A 15,197-nucleotide genomic window follows, 5' to 3' on the forward strand; every position below is an offset into this window, starting at 1 on the left:
AAAAGCTAACGGCAGTGTTGTGGGACTTTTGGAGGGTTGTGGCAAAAAGAGATATAGAATCCCTACAGTGCAGAAGAGGCCATTTGGCCCAACTAGTCTGCACCAACTCTCCAAAAGAGCATCCCATCCAGGTCCTCTCCCCCTGCAGCCCCACACATTTCCCATGTCTAATCCACCCAACATCTTGGCACAGCAAGAGGGTTATTTATTTATTAGTTACAAGTAAACTTACATTAACACTGCAATGAAATTACCGTGAAAATCTTCTAGTTGCCACAGTCCGGCGCCTGTTCGGGTACAAGGGAGAATTTAGCACGGCCAATGAACCTAACCCGCACATCTTTTGGACTGTGGGAAGAAACCGGAGCACCCGGACGGAACCAATACAGACACGCGGAGAACACGCAAACTCTGCGCAGACAGTGACCCAAGCCAGGAATTGAACCCGGGTCCCTGATGCTACGAGGCAGCAGTCGAAGCAATTTAGTATGGCCAATCCACCTTATCTGCATATCTTTGGACATTAAGGGGCAACTTAACATGGCCACTCCACCTTATAGAAGTCCAAAGATGTCCAGGTTAGGTTGATTGGCTATGCTAAATTGCCCCTTAGTGTCCCGGATGCATAAGTTAGAGGGATTAGCGAGGTAAATATGTGGGGTTACAAGGATAGGGCCTGGCTAGGATTGTTGTTGGTGCAGAATGGCGTCCTTCTGCATTGTAGGGATTCTGATTATCTGCACATCTTTGGATACTGAGGGGCAACTTAGCATGGCCAACCCACCTAACCAGCACATCTTTGAATGTGGGAGGAAACCGGAACACCCAGAGGAAACCCACACAGACACGGGATGAACATGCAAACTCCACACAGACAGTCATCCAAGTCAGAAGCGAACCCAGGTCACTGGCACAAGCAGGAGTGCTGCCACAAAAGGAAGAACGCAAACAGACCGTGTTCATTATTTTCACAAATAACGGCATCTGAAAGAGTCTTGCAAATATTTATTTGTCAGTTTGTTAGAAAGAGAAAAAGTGCCAGTTACCCTAAGTGTCTTTAAGGCGAGCAACAGCTGCAACAAGGCAAGAAAATAAAACATGTGATAATACAACGCAACATAGTGCTAACAAAAATAAGACTGTACATTTATAAGATGACTGCTGCAGCGTAGATGACACCACATACGTGAGACACAAACTCCTCACTCTGTCTCTTTGGATCATTTAAGCTAAAGCAGGCATTCTGTACATATGCAAAGTAACATTAATAAGTAATGAAAAACTGTAATATAAAGTAAAAAATAATTAAAATAAAATAATTTGCATCATAGTTTTCAATCGATACTGATAAAATCGGCCGTGACATGACAAACACGCGTGTTGTTAAATACATACAACATGGTGAATGTTTGAGGAGAGGAGGCCGAAACAAGCACCACCCGCAGGCCGGAGACTGCAGTTACAGCGTTACAGGAACCTGTTTACATGCAGGATTCCCATTCTACATGTTCACGCGGGCAGCTTCCATCTTAACGTTGAAATATAGTTGTGACCAAAATGGCAGGAAGGTGGACAGAAGGGGCACGCAAAACCACAATTTAACTTATTAATCTATGGATGCTTTCTAAATGAACACTGTGCCAGTTTCCCATTTAGTTTGAAAAGAACTTAATGATTGAAACTTCCACAAATGACTGAGTAAATCTGAACTTATTCCACTGCAGCTATCTGACAAATTTAAATTGACCTATCTTTAAATAGGATTTTTCCAATCTGAAGCCCAAATTTGTTATACACAAGTTGCATTGGGGAATGTCAAACCATCCATCATAGGGGGGAAAAACGCTAAGGAAAATCCAGAAGCTTCCCCACACCAAAGGTTAACTTATTAGTCACAAGTACATTATCACCGCAACAAGTTACTGTGAAATTCCCCGAGTCACCGCACTCCTGCGCCTGTTCGGGTTAATGCACCTAATCAGCATGTCTTTCGGACAGTGGGAGGAAACCAGAGCACCCGGAGGAAATCCACGCCCTTGGGAAAGGGCCAAGGAGTGGGATGCAGTGAGCTATGCCCAAATGTACCAAAGAGGATTTGAGGTAACGAGGGTGAAGCCCACTGGCATCTGAGCTTTTTTGGAGGGGGGGGGGGGGGGGGGGGGGGGGGGGGGGGAAAGAGATATCACTGTGAGGCGATGAGAGAGAGGGAGAGGGAGGAGAGAAAAAGAGTTGAGTGGGAAGTGGGTGTAAGAATGACTGGGGAGATGGAGTGAGGGGTGGGATGGAAAGTAAGTGAGGGGAATGGGTGTGTGCAGGGACAGTGTGTGTCAAGTCTGGCTCATTCCCACTGTCAAAGTTCTCATTCACACTCATCATAGGTGAGTGAAGGCGCATCCTGAGGCTGGGAATGAACTGATCAGACACATTCTCACCCTCGTACACTCAGAGTTATCTTTATTTATTACTGATTTTTTTTTTGCTGAACAAGGTTTTTTTTTCCATACCTCGGTATTTTGAAAATCATCCTTAATGTTGTTCCAAACTTCATCTTTCCAAAATTTGCTCATGGTCCCTTGAGTGAAAAATGAAACAGAAATGTGGCGCCTACGTGAAAGGGTCGGACAAGCCTGATTCACATTTGATTTATCTGCTTCTCCTCCTCGCCATAAACTAGTCAACTTACAGTATTTATCCTCATGCATCATAGACCTACACGAATAATGGGAAAATCAAAATTAATTCAACTGTGGACTTATAAAACTTCCCCAGATTGTGGATGATGTGATCCAAATGAGCCCCAAACGTAGGGTGATCAAGATTCACCAACTGGATATAAGCCAGGCTTCACCACTTTAATATCAGTCCAAATGTCACAAGCGAGTTAGCCTGCTTACGTGCAATCCATCAAGTTGCAACCTAAGCCTGACAATTGTGACTCTATATCCTTTCCTATTATGTTTCTGCCAATTGGGCTAACATGACTAGGAAGTTCATTCAGAAAACGAAATCTATCTAGCAGTCGTGCTGCACAGAGTTCAATAGTTTGCTTGTGAGTCAGCTTTGGAAATTCTCCAAACGCAAGCCACGCAAAAGCTTCTTCTCCTCAGTGCCGAGAAGGCAGCTACAGTAGAGCGAGGGGGGGGTGGGTGGGGGGGATGGATGTTGAAGTTTTTTTTTAAATATAGAAAGCTCACGTCGGGAAGTTCTCACCCTCTCATATGCCTCTGGTTAAGTATGTCACAATGGAGGCCTGACCGTGGGAATAACAATCGCCTCTGGCAGAGGATTGCAGCAGTGGGAGGTACCAGTGTAGAGCAGCATCGATGGTCCCTTCTCTTTCCCCACCTCTCCCACCCCAATCATTATTCAGATTTAACAATCCACACCAATGCATTCTCCCAGATTGGTTTTGGTGCATCCCAGATTACACTGCGCCCACCCTCATGCTTCCCAATTCCACACTGTCCGTCTCACCCAAGTAGCATCCTTACACTGGGTTTCCCTTTGACGTACATCCGATTGGCAACCGGTCTCATTCAAACCAAAAATCTGCACTAGTTTATAATGACTACTCCTAGATATTGGTTCAATACGAGGATACAAGACAGTTAAAAATGACTATGTGACTGCACTCCTTTACAGTGTAGAGCTCAACCACTTTAATGCTTAAATACATCATACAGCAGGACGTCAGAACTTTCTGATCTTCTACATGCGTCCACGGAGTACCAAGTCATCATACTTATCCTAAAAGACAGAGAGGGGAGTGGAAAAAGAGTTATTAGAATCAGAACATATATACAAAGCCCTTTCATACAATCACAGCTACTGCTGCAGGAAACAGGCTGTTTGGCTCATTAACTGGTGTTTTCCCACATTTGCACCATCTGATCTAATTTCACTCTTCTTTAATATCCCTCGTTTACTGCCAACATACTTAATTTCGTTTGAAAATAATGAATGGAAACTCCGCACACAGCAACACATGGGAGGGAATTCCACATCCTAGTTTATTTATTCGCATCACAAGCAGGCTTACATTAATACTGCAATAAGTTACTGTGAAAATCCCCTTGTCGCCACACTCTGGCGCCTCTTTGGGTACACTGAAGGAGAATTTAACACGGCCAATGCACCTAACCAGCACATGTTTTGGACTGTGGGAGGAAACTGGAGCACCGGGAGGAAACCCATGCAGACATGGGGAGAACTTGCAAACTCGATACAGGAGTTTGCATGTCCCCCTCACACACTTTCCTTCCCCCCCCCCCAGTCACTCTCTCCCTCCCCTCTCTCTTCCCCTCACACAATTTCCCAAGGCTGCAATTGAACTTGGCACTGTGAGGCAGTGGTGCTAACCACTGTGCTGCCCTAAGCACCCTCGGTGCGGATAAACGTTTCCCAATGTTCTCACTGATTTACGACTACTTCTCATCTATCATTTCACAAAACTACTGTAAACAGTCACATACTCATAATCCATTCCAGTCTTAGATTACACTGCCAAGAAGCTGTGGATTTTCAGAAGCACGAATAAGAGGGAACTTGTGTTACTTGTTGGGATGACTGATTCATTTCTGCGCTGTGGCCAGATCAGTGTTCAAAAGAAAAGGGAACTGAAATGTCTGATGGCGAATGAGCAGCCAACTGCAGTGTGAGATCCATAAAACAATTGAGGTGGATTCTTCGGTTAGTGCGTATTGAATGTGAAAGTTACACTACTCCAGAGGACTTTTTAAAATATTTTTAATTCTCACGTTTCCTCTTGTCAAAGTTGCTCACTCACTAGGCACGACAGCCAGGCAGTACCAGTAATGGCCGTAGGGACATTATCCAAGAGTGAAACCTAGCAGAGAAACTTGACAGGCTACTGCACCTTGAGTGGCATCACAGCCCATCATCCTCAGGTGTCCTCACATGTTACTATCCCCAAAAGAGATGACGGAGCAGCAATTCTGACAGAAAGCAGCACTGATTTTAACTTATTCCAACCCCCACCATCTCATTTACCCCTCCCAACCATCTCATACCCCCCACCCAAATCAAAAAGGCCAAGACTGCCTGCCCCAGTTGATTGAACAAAAGAACAAAGAACAAAACAGCCCGGGAAACAGGCCCCTCGGCCCAATGAGCCCGCGCCGCCATCTTAACACCACCAGTCTCTCCCCCCCCACCCCCCCCACTCATGACCCTTATCTAATGTTTTATGGCCATCCACATTGAGGCAAACTAATTTAGGGACAATTTATTACTGCCAATCAGCCTAATAGCACACTAGGCTGATCTCACTCATCTGATGAAGGAGCATCACTCTGAAAGCTGGTGATTCCAAATAAACCTGTTGGACTTTTAACCTGGTGTTGTGAGACTTCTTACCGTGCCCAGGCAGAGTGGCCATGTACAAATGCACTGCAGCAGGTTACCAAGGCTCCTGCGACAGCACCTTCCTCGCCTGCGACCTCCCCCACCAGTACAAAGGCAGTGGACGCATTGCAGCACCATCCACCCGCAAGCTCACCTCCAGTCACACAAATCGTGACGCCGCCATTCTTTCACTGCCACTGGGTTGAAACCCACAGCACCAGATGGACTGCAGTAGTTCAGGTCTGCTCACCACCACCTACCTCTCAATCACTCTCAACAGCAATCAGAGATGGACAACAAATGCTGGCTTAGCCAGCAACAACCCATTCCCATGAAAGAACTTTTTTTAAAAGCAGGGGCACAAACTGATCTTCAACTGGGAGAGTGGGGAAGAGGACAAACATTGACTAGGTTCCCATTTCTGATCATAACCCAGCAATTTCTACTGTAAAGTGCAAGTGTAAAACACATATGCCGGTTGATCGGGTGGGGGGGAAAGGACGAGAGAGGGAGAGGGGGGGGGGAGAGAGAGAGAGAGAGAGAGAGAGAGAGAGAGAAAATGAGTATACCTGGGCTAAATTATAGTGAATAAAGCACTGATATCAAATCCGGCCTTGGGTCACTCTCTGTGTGGAGTCTGCATGTTCTCCCCATGTCTGCATGGGTTTCCTCCGGGTGCTCCGGTTTCCTCCCACAGTCTGAAAGCTGTGCTGGTTAGGAAGCATTGGCTGTGCTAAATTCTCCCTCACTGTACCCGAACAGGTGCCAGAGTGTGGCGAGTAGGGGATTTTCACAGTAACTTTATTGCAGTGTTAACGCCAAGCCTGCGTGTGACTAATAAACTTTTATTTTCCTTTACACTAACTACCTACCCTCTAAGTGTGGGGAGTTTTTTGTTCCACAGCTCCAAGTTGCTCTCTCTGCCTAACCAGTTCATTCTATGGTTTGGCACTCTGCAAAACGGTCAACATTCACTTCGGCGTTTGGACAGCAAATGCTGTTTGTCTATTCGGCTGTGTAAGGGATCACATAGATAACCACAGTCCCATCCTCACTCACTGTGTGCACAGGCTTTCAACAGCGGTTGCTGGATAGCAACTCATCCTTGGAGAGTTACAATGCTCAGTGGCCTGGGTGGGCCAGAATCCATTGCTTTGCTTGCTCCAAAAACCAAATTCAAAATCCAACTGAATTCAATTCACGGTCCCACAGGGGAGACAAACAGGATTCAAGCTGACAAGATAAGGGATTGCACCCCACTTTGGGCTCAGATAGCATATCTAGAGTTGAACACTGAACCAGGAAGCAGTGGTTGGGGGAAGGGGAATATTCTCTACCTTCCCAGTGTAGGGGCACAGAGGATAATCATGATGCCTCTACTGGCACCCTAGCTGTGGTGAGTTGACTCAGCGCATACTGGCAACTGAATCTAGGCAACTCTATTACACAGCGATGTACCGAGCAGTAAATTGATAACCAAATGACTAAGGCAGCAGTTGCCGGGATCCTCAGATCGGACAGTTTCTGTTTTCACTCACACTGTAGCTTCCTGAGACAGACTGGGCTTTGTGCAACAGCTAGGGCGCAATTTCCTCCGTTGCTTATTCTTCCAATATCAGAGAACAACACAATACCATCAGGAAATGTGTCAATAATTTTAAACATTAAAACAATCCAATCTGCCAAGAATAAACAGCAGTAAAGTTAACACGTGCACACAAACCGCCCCCCCCCCCCCAAAAGATGTTTGGGGAAATCTCTTGTGCACTGCTGTCCCCTAGGCATAAATTAAAATGCTCTTTTAAGCAGCACGTGCTGAACTGAGGCTGTTGTATGCAATAAATCTCAGTCTGTAGCAACTCACGATCCCCCCACCTTACTCTGAATTGATCCAAAGCTCCAGAACTGATTCCAAAGGTGTGCGAGTTAGGTGGATTGGCCATGCTAAATTGCCCCTTAGTGCCCAGTGATGTGAAGGTTAGGTGGATTGGCCATGCTAAATTGTCCCATAGTGTTCAACGATGCGTAGGTTAGATGCATTGACCATGCTAAATTGCCCCTTAGTGTTAGGCAGATTAGCAAGGTAAATAGATGAGGTTACAGGGATAGGGTGGGACTGTTGTCAGTGCAGACTCAGTGGGCTGAACGGCCTTCTTCTGCACTGTCAAGATTCTACGAATCAGCCTCTACTTCATGTCTTTTGGATGCCTCTGACAGGGAGGAGCCTTTTTGCTTCGTTCAGGTTCTTTTTGCATCAACTGAAAACAATCTATGTCCAATTCTCAGTTTCTGGTGGTGCCATTTCCTTTCCTGCCTCTCCTTGGAGTTTTGACTCGCTCAATAGAGGGGTTTGCTCGTCTCCTGGGTTTAAAACATTAGCCTGTTTCTTTTCCCTTTTACCAGATCCGATTTATTTTTACTCTTTATTTCATGTGGGGAACTTGGTGAGTGCCAGAACCCACATTAATTACTTCTTTGTGGTCTCACCAACCGCCAGGGTTAAATTTGACAGTGTGTCTTTACTCATTACCAGTTGGCTGTGCTGTGCTACATCACCTATCAGAGAACACTACTAAGGCATTGCGCAAAATGACTCAGTAATTACTTTGCATTGCTGCCGTTTGGTCAACACTTTTCTCCTTTAGTCCACCTTACACGATCACTGATAAAAAGGCAGCACGGTGGCACAGTGGACAGCACTGCTGCCTCACAGCACCAGGGCTTCGATTCTGACCTCAGGTCACCATCTCTGTGGAGTCTGCAGTTTCTCCCCTTGCCTGCGTGGGTTTCCTCTGGTTTCCTCCCACACTCCGAAGACATGCGGGTTAGGTTGATTGGTCATGATAAATTGACCCTAGTGTCAGGGGATTTGCAAGGTAAATATGTGGGGTTACAGGAATAGGGCCTGGGTGGGATCATGAGACTCAATGGGCCAAATGGCCTCCTTCTGCACTGTAGGGATTCTATGATATCTCTGGAAAAAGCCAGATCATCTAGACTCAAAACATTAGATTCACTGTTTGGTGTCCCTGATGATTAAGTGGGGAAAGCACCATCCTGCATAGTTTTAAGATGTCACCATTTTTGGTGTGGACAGCATTAAGGACAAGTTTAAACAAGCATTCAAAATTATGGAGGGGCGTTACGATAAAGTGAATAACCGCATGCACTTTTAAAAAAAAATCTAGACTGACGCACAAAGAAAAATTGGGACGGGTGACAAAGATTGATCAAAGAAATCGGTTTTAAGAAGCATCGCAGAGAGAGGCAGAAAGAGTTTAGAGAGAAAATTCCAGGGCTTGAGGACAAGACAGCAGAAGGTGCAGAGCCAATGGTGGAGTGATCAAAACCTAGTTTGTGCAAGAGGCCAGATTTAGCGGAGCAGAGAGATCTTCGTGGGTTTTGGGACTGCAAAGGAAGGGAGGAATTTGATTTTCTTTTTACAAATGCAAGTCATTCCTGGGCGAGGAGCCAAGTGTGTGCAAGTTTTAAGAGCGATGGGCAAACATGACTTGCTGTGAGTTCAGTTATAGGAAGCAGTTTGCACTGAGCTTGAGGTTACGAGCGAACGTTTTCCCACTGGCACAGATTTAATATAACGTGCAAAAGAATTAAGAGGGTGGAGGAGGACGAAACAAAAGAGATTGCAGTGATATAGAAGACGCAGCCTAAAGACTGATGAAAGCAGATGACAACAACTTTCAAAAGACAATGCGATGCAAAGTATTAAAAGGGGGGAAAACATTGCAGGGTAATGGGGTAAAAATAGGAAGAGTGGAAGCAGACGTGCTTGATTGGCATGACACCACATCTACAAACATCCCCTCCCTCCACCACTGAAGCTCAGTAGCAGCAGTGTGTACTATCGACAAGGTGCACTGCAGCAACTCACTAAAGATCCTTAGACAGCACCTTCCAAACCCACGACCACTTCCATCTAGAAGGACAAGGGCAGCAGACACATAGGAACACCGCCACCTGCAAGTTCTCCTCCAAGCCACTCACCATCCTGACTTGGAAATATATCGGCCATTCCTTTGCAGTTGCTGGGTCAAAATCCTGGAATTCCCCTCCCTAACAACGTTGTGGGTCAACCCATAACACGTGGATTGTAGCGGTTCAAGAAGGCAGCTCACCTTCGGAAGAGCAATAAGGGCTGGGCAATAAATGCTGGCCAGCCAGCGACACCCATGTCCCCACAAATGAATGAAAAAAACTAATTGGGCAGCTCATTCGAAGAGCAAACACAAGAGTGAGGGGCAAAATCAAATCTTTCAGCAATGTATTACTCTATGATTCCAGTAAGACACAGAGACTAGAGAATCTGGTCTGTGGTGTCAACTGAAGACAAGTGAAACTTTACACTCGATGTGGTGAGAAAAATAAGCTAGGATTACCATCTCTTGGTCATTGCCTGGTAAAGCCTGTGGGAAACTGCCTTTGCGGATGATGCAGACCACAGCCAATTCTGCATTTACCATAGCCATTCTCATACAAGAAGAATGAGCACCCAAGTCATGGGCACCACAGAATCTTGGCCACGAGTCAACAGACTTTAGCTGCTCTGTCAAATTTTCCATCCCGCCCGCAATGATTCCAGCTGTGGGCGGGATTGGAAAATCCTAGTCCTTATATCAATTTAAGAGAAAAATAAATATTTCAAGTTAAGGTTTATTTATTTAGTGTCACAACTAGGCTGACATTAACATTGCAATGAAGTTACTGTGAAAATCCCCTAGTCGCCACACTATGGCGTCTGTTCGGATACACTGTGGGAGAATTTAGCGTGGCCAATTCACCTAAACAGCATGTCTTTGGAGTGTGGGAGGAAACCAGAACACCCAGAGGAAACCCACACAGACATGGGGAGAACCTGCAGATTCTGCACTGACATTGAGCTGGGAATCGAACCTGGGTTCCTGGCACTGTGAGGCAGCGGTGCTAAACACTGTGAGGCAGCGATGCCGCTGTGCCACCTTTAATTCTTGGTGTGCTCAATTCTACCCCGATAAATCCATCAATATTCATAGAATCCCTACAGTGCAGAAGGAGGCCATATGGCCCATCTAGTCTGCACCTACTCTCTGACAGAGCATCTTACCCCTCGTATCCCCACCTATTTACATGGCTAGCCCCGACCCACACATCTTGCAACACTAAGGGGCAATAGCCAATCAACCTAATCTGCATATCTTTACACACTAAGGGGCAATTTAGCATGGTCAATCATGTAATCTGCAAATCTTTGGACTGTGGGAGGAAACTCGAGCAGACAGAGGAAATCCTTGGAAACAAATAAAGAGACAACTGATAAGGTAAACGCATTCAAGATGTGGACATCAAAGCTATTCCACATATCCTACACGGAAAGACTGCTGAGGAAGTGATGGAAATGGCTGCAGAAGAGAGAAATTAGAACCTAACATTAAAGACAGAGAGATGCAACATTTCAGTCACATCATTAAGAGAAGGTGGTTGATCCAGAGACAGTTATTGGAAGGAAAAATCAACAAAACACATTGGAGGGAGAAACAGAGGAGGAATGAGATGACAGATATGATACAGCAGATGCAGTTGACCCATGAAGAATGTGTAAGGGCACCGCAACAAAAGAGATGGAGATCTGAGGAGCTAAACTTCTGGGAAGATGACACGAACAAACAAAATTCTATATCTGGAAAATTCCTAACTGGTTGAAATTTCGCATGTGCAGAAATTCCCCTGATTTCACCGCTGCCAAGTTCACTCCTGGACCCACACACACCAGGCAAGGTTTCCTTTCACCAGCTTTACATACCATACCATCTTCATCAGTGCCTTCATCCTCATCCAACTCCTCGTCTGTGAATGGCTCTGAAGAGCCAGAGTCTCTGAGCATCTGGTTTATACGGGAATCAGGCTGGTAAACAGCCAGGCAAATTGGCGTGAAGCCATTGTACATCTGAGCATGGACATCTGCCTGTCTGTCCAGCAAGAGTTTGACGATCTGTTGATTCTGCTTCTCCACTGCCAAATGTAAAGCGGTTCGACCTGCATGCATCTCCTAAAGGAGAGAGACATAGGGCTTTAGAGACCATCACAAACTCAGGCAACCCATTCATAGTTCAAATAATTAAAAGGTTTCAAAACACCTTCTTATTAATCCCCACTAACACCACATGTTTGAAAATTTAGGAATGTCGCTCACGCTTCATTCCTCGGAAACATTCCAAAGTTCTTCACGACAACAGAAAAGGAAGTGATGAGATTGGCCATACTAAATTGACCGTAGATGCATAGGTTAGAGGATAAGTGAGTAAAATGTGTACAGATATGGGGGTAGGGCCTGGGTGGGATTGTAGTCAGTGCAGACTCGATGGGCTCAATGGCCTCTTTCTGCACTGTAGGTTTTCTATGACTTCTATGATTTCTATGACAAAATCTACCAAGGATAGGGACACAAGGGTGTAGGGGCCTGGAATCCACTCCAAAAAAAAATCAATAAATTAATAACTTGAAAATGCAACGGCATTTATTTTGTACATTGTACTAACAAGAATACGATTGCCTGATTAATCCATTTCTTGGATGGGTGCTGGCTGAAGGAGGAACGTTGGCTGGACATGAGGAGAACTTGACCTCCTTGATTTTTACCAGATAGATTCATGAGATCTTCAACATCCACGTGAAGCACTGGAGCAGACAGATGGGATCTTAGTTTACCTTCTCACCAAAACACGACTAATAGACTAAGGTGACAAGTCTGCTCCCCACACACTCACACTGCAACAGCAGTTTACAAGGCAGCACAGTGTGAAGCCATCGTGTAGATTGCCCACTCACCCTCCTGACTGATGAACCCGGTTTGTGCCAGAGGAGAACTTCATGCAGGAGGAGTAAAAAAAATTAGTTTTGAAAATGGGACCAGCCCCCTCCTGCTCAAAATAATGCGAAAGAAAAATCCAATCTTTTGCACCATTATATTTAAAGCTTATTTATTAGTGTCACAAGTAGGCTTATATTAACACTGCAATGAAGTTACTGTGAAAATCCCCTAGTCGCCACATTCCTGTTCAGGTACACTGGGGGAGAATTTAGCATGGCCAATCCACCTAGCCAGCACATTTTTTGGACTGTGGGAGGAAACTGGAGCACCTAGAGAAAACCCACGCAGAGACAGGGAGAACCTGCAAACTTTGCACAGACAGTGACCCAAGCCAGGAACTGAACCCAGGTCCCTGGCACTGAGAGGCAGCAGTGCTAACCACTGTGCCGCCACATTTGGACTCAGCATTCTGATATCTCAAACAAATTAAGACTACTTGCCTTTGCATTTATATCAAATTCACACGACAGAAGGTATGCAACGATTTGTAAGTCATTGAGCAATACTGCCTCATGGAGAGGTGTGAGCCCTGTGAAAGGAGGTAAACATTTAGTACAAGATTAAAGGCTTTTCTAACTCTCGTCCCTTTTTGAACACAACATTCATTTTTTATTGTCAAGGGATGCAGACATTGCTGTTGGTCCACTGGTTATTACCCCTCCCTAGATGCCCTGGAGGGGGTATTTAAGAGCTGTGGCTCTGGAGTCATATGTAGGCCTGACTGGGTAAGGACGGCAGATTTCCTTCTCTAAAGGACATCAGTCAACCAGATGGGTCTTTCTGACAATGGTTTCATGATCGTCAGTAGACTTTCAATTCCAGATTTTTAATGAATTCGAATTTCACCATCTGCTGTGATGGGATTTGAACCCTGGGTCTCTGGGATTATTAGAGGAATTGGCACTATTTCATCCCTCGGCCATACTTGAATCCACACCAGCTGATAGGTTTGCACTGATTCATGTTCCTACCAGGATATAACTCTAATACATAAAACCACCCCAAATTTGCAGCAGTTAGTAAACTGACAATACCATCAACTCAACCCAACCAACCACTTTTTAACTGAAAGATTTTTACTCTTTAAAGGGACGAAAGGAAAGTCTCCACAGGTACTGGGAAATGTGGTGGGGGTAGTACGGTTATTCTTGAGTACCACCAAAGAAGGGACAGAGGCAGGGCACGGCACGGCTCCGCTCCTGGTGTACTGGAGGCTGACAGTGCCACACTGGAGCAGCAGACCTGATAGGTATTGGGGGGGGGGGGGGGGGGCGGGGGGTGCTGGTGGCAGGAGAGAGAGGCAGGCTCCTTGGATACCAGTAGGTGGCATAGGCTCAATGGATCTTCCACAAATGAACATCACAGCCTGCAAACCTAGTAAGTAGATTCACAAAACCAGGTTAAAGTCCAACAGGTTTATTTGGTAGCACAAGCTTTCGGAGTGTCGCTCCTTCAGCAGGTGATGAAGGGGCAACTTTACTCACCCGCTGAAGGGGCAACGCTCCAAAACCTCATGCTACCAAATAAACCTGTGAGACTACTTACTATGCCTACCCCAGTCCAGTGCCGGCAACTCCACATCATGCCTGCAAACCTAGGCAGAAAGATAGTCTAACAGAAGGTTTAACTGAGTAGTTGTAAATGATATAAGCATTTCATTCAGAGTCACTGGACAGTAGGAACCCTGAACACTATACCCTCCTGTAACTTGGAGCTACTGAAGCCAATACCAATGCTTCCACTGAGAGTCAACTCAGCACAGAATCTCACCTTCGGGTCTATCTGGTTTAGTTACACATGTTCTTTCCCAAATAAGCTATCATGGAGCCTGTTCTTCACTTGTCTTATTAATTTCCAAGCACATTTCTAATCACACTAACACATTCCAATCAATGTAATTGATGAAAAATGAATATTAACTTTTTATAGACTTTACCTTCGTAGTTGTAGCAATCCAGCTGCTGTCTGACCTGTGATGGATCACAAGAAGGGGGGAACAGGAGAGCCTGAACACAGCCACTCAGCCTCTTCTTGCATGCCAGGTGTAAGGCAGTGTCCCCATTTTTCTCCTGCAGTAAGAGGTCTGCTCCAGCAGCCACCAATTTCTCCACTAAATCCTCACGCTCAATAATCACAGCTAAATGCAGCGCAGTCTGTCAGAGATTGAGAGTGGGGAGAAATAAATCAGATTGTTTCTGGAGACTGGAGTGCAGTGGGGGAAGTGATAAGCAAGGTACAAGGGTAAGTTTCAAGGAAATAATCTAGCAAAGTGTTTGAAATACAGTAAACAACAAAAGCAGTCAATTTTTTTTAATCTTTGTCCCTGCTCTAATCACCTGGTAAAGGTTGTTCTGCAGGTTCAGGTATTCAGTACCCTTTGTACAATGGAGAAGCTTGTTGAAAAAGTCTTCTTCCTCATGAATGACGGAAAGATGCAGCATCCTTTTAAGAAAAAGAAATCACATTAGTCAATCGCACGCAGTGCTGCTCAGAACTGCTTTTTGGAAATTCAAATACAACATAGCTCATTCAGATCACGACACAGGGAGCAGCTTCTACCCCTCAGGCTCAACACAATGCTGAGTTCATCTTCTCTCCCTTAGTCTCCATACTCGTTTCTCTTGGCAGGACTCTTTCCTCCATTCAATGGATCCTTTTACTCCTCGTGTTCTCCCTCTACCTGGTCCTCTCTGCAAACTGTTGGTGCAACATCGGCCGTCTCAATTTTGCTATCCCACACGCCCCCTCACCCACTCTAATCTGTCTCCCTTTGGTAGCCATGATGTGGAGATGCCGGCGTTGGACTGGGATGGGCACAGTAAGTCTCACAACAGCAGGTTAAAGTCCAACAGGTTTATATGGAATCACGAGCTTTCAGAGCGCTGCTCCGTCATCACCTGATACCAAATAAACTTTAACCAGCTGTTGAGACTTCTTGGTGCCTCCCTTTGAACTTGCTGCACTCTTT

At 45.5% G+C, this 15,197-nt stretch overlaps 1 protein-coding gene across 1 annotated transcript in view; it reads right to left on the bottom strand.

The window, feature by feature from the left end:
• Positions 1 to 990: 990 nt before the first annotated feature.
• LOC145362172 (NF-kappa-B inhibitor beta-like) overlaps positions 991 to 15,197 on the bottom strand; it is a 31,110-nt gene continuing 16,903 nt past the window's right edge. Inside the window, exons 2-6 of the mRNA XM_080218222.1 lie at positions 14,566 to 14,671; positions 14,166 to 14,382; positions 12,670 to 12,758; positions 11,162 to 11,407; positions 991 to 3,747 (exon numbers count right to left, since the gene is read on the bottom strand). Coding sequence (XP_080074348.1) covers positions 3,709 to 3,747; positions 11,162 to 11,407; positions 12,670 to 12,758; positions 14,166 to 14,382; positions 14,566 to 14,671 — 697 coding nt within the window. The 3' untranslated portion in view covers positions 991 to 3,708. The remainder of the gene's footprint in view (positions 3,748 to 11,161; positions 11,408 to 12,669; positions 12,759 to 14,165; positions 14,383 to 14,565; positions 14,672 to 15,197) is intronic.

The sequence above is a fragment of the Carcharhinus amblyrhynchos genome, unplaced genomic scaffold (genome assembly GCF_965287045.1).
Source record: "Carcharhinus amblyrhynchos unplaced genomic scaffold, sCarAmb.v2.hapA scaffold_37, whole genome shotgun sequence".
NCBI lineage: Eukaryota > Metazoa > Chordata > Chondrichthyes > Carcharhiniformes > Carcharhinidae > Carcharhinus > Carcharhinus amblyrhynchos.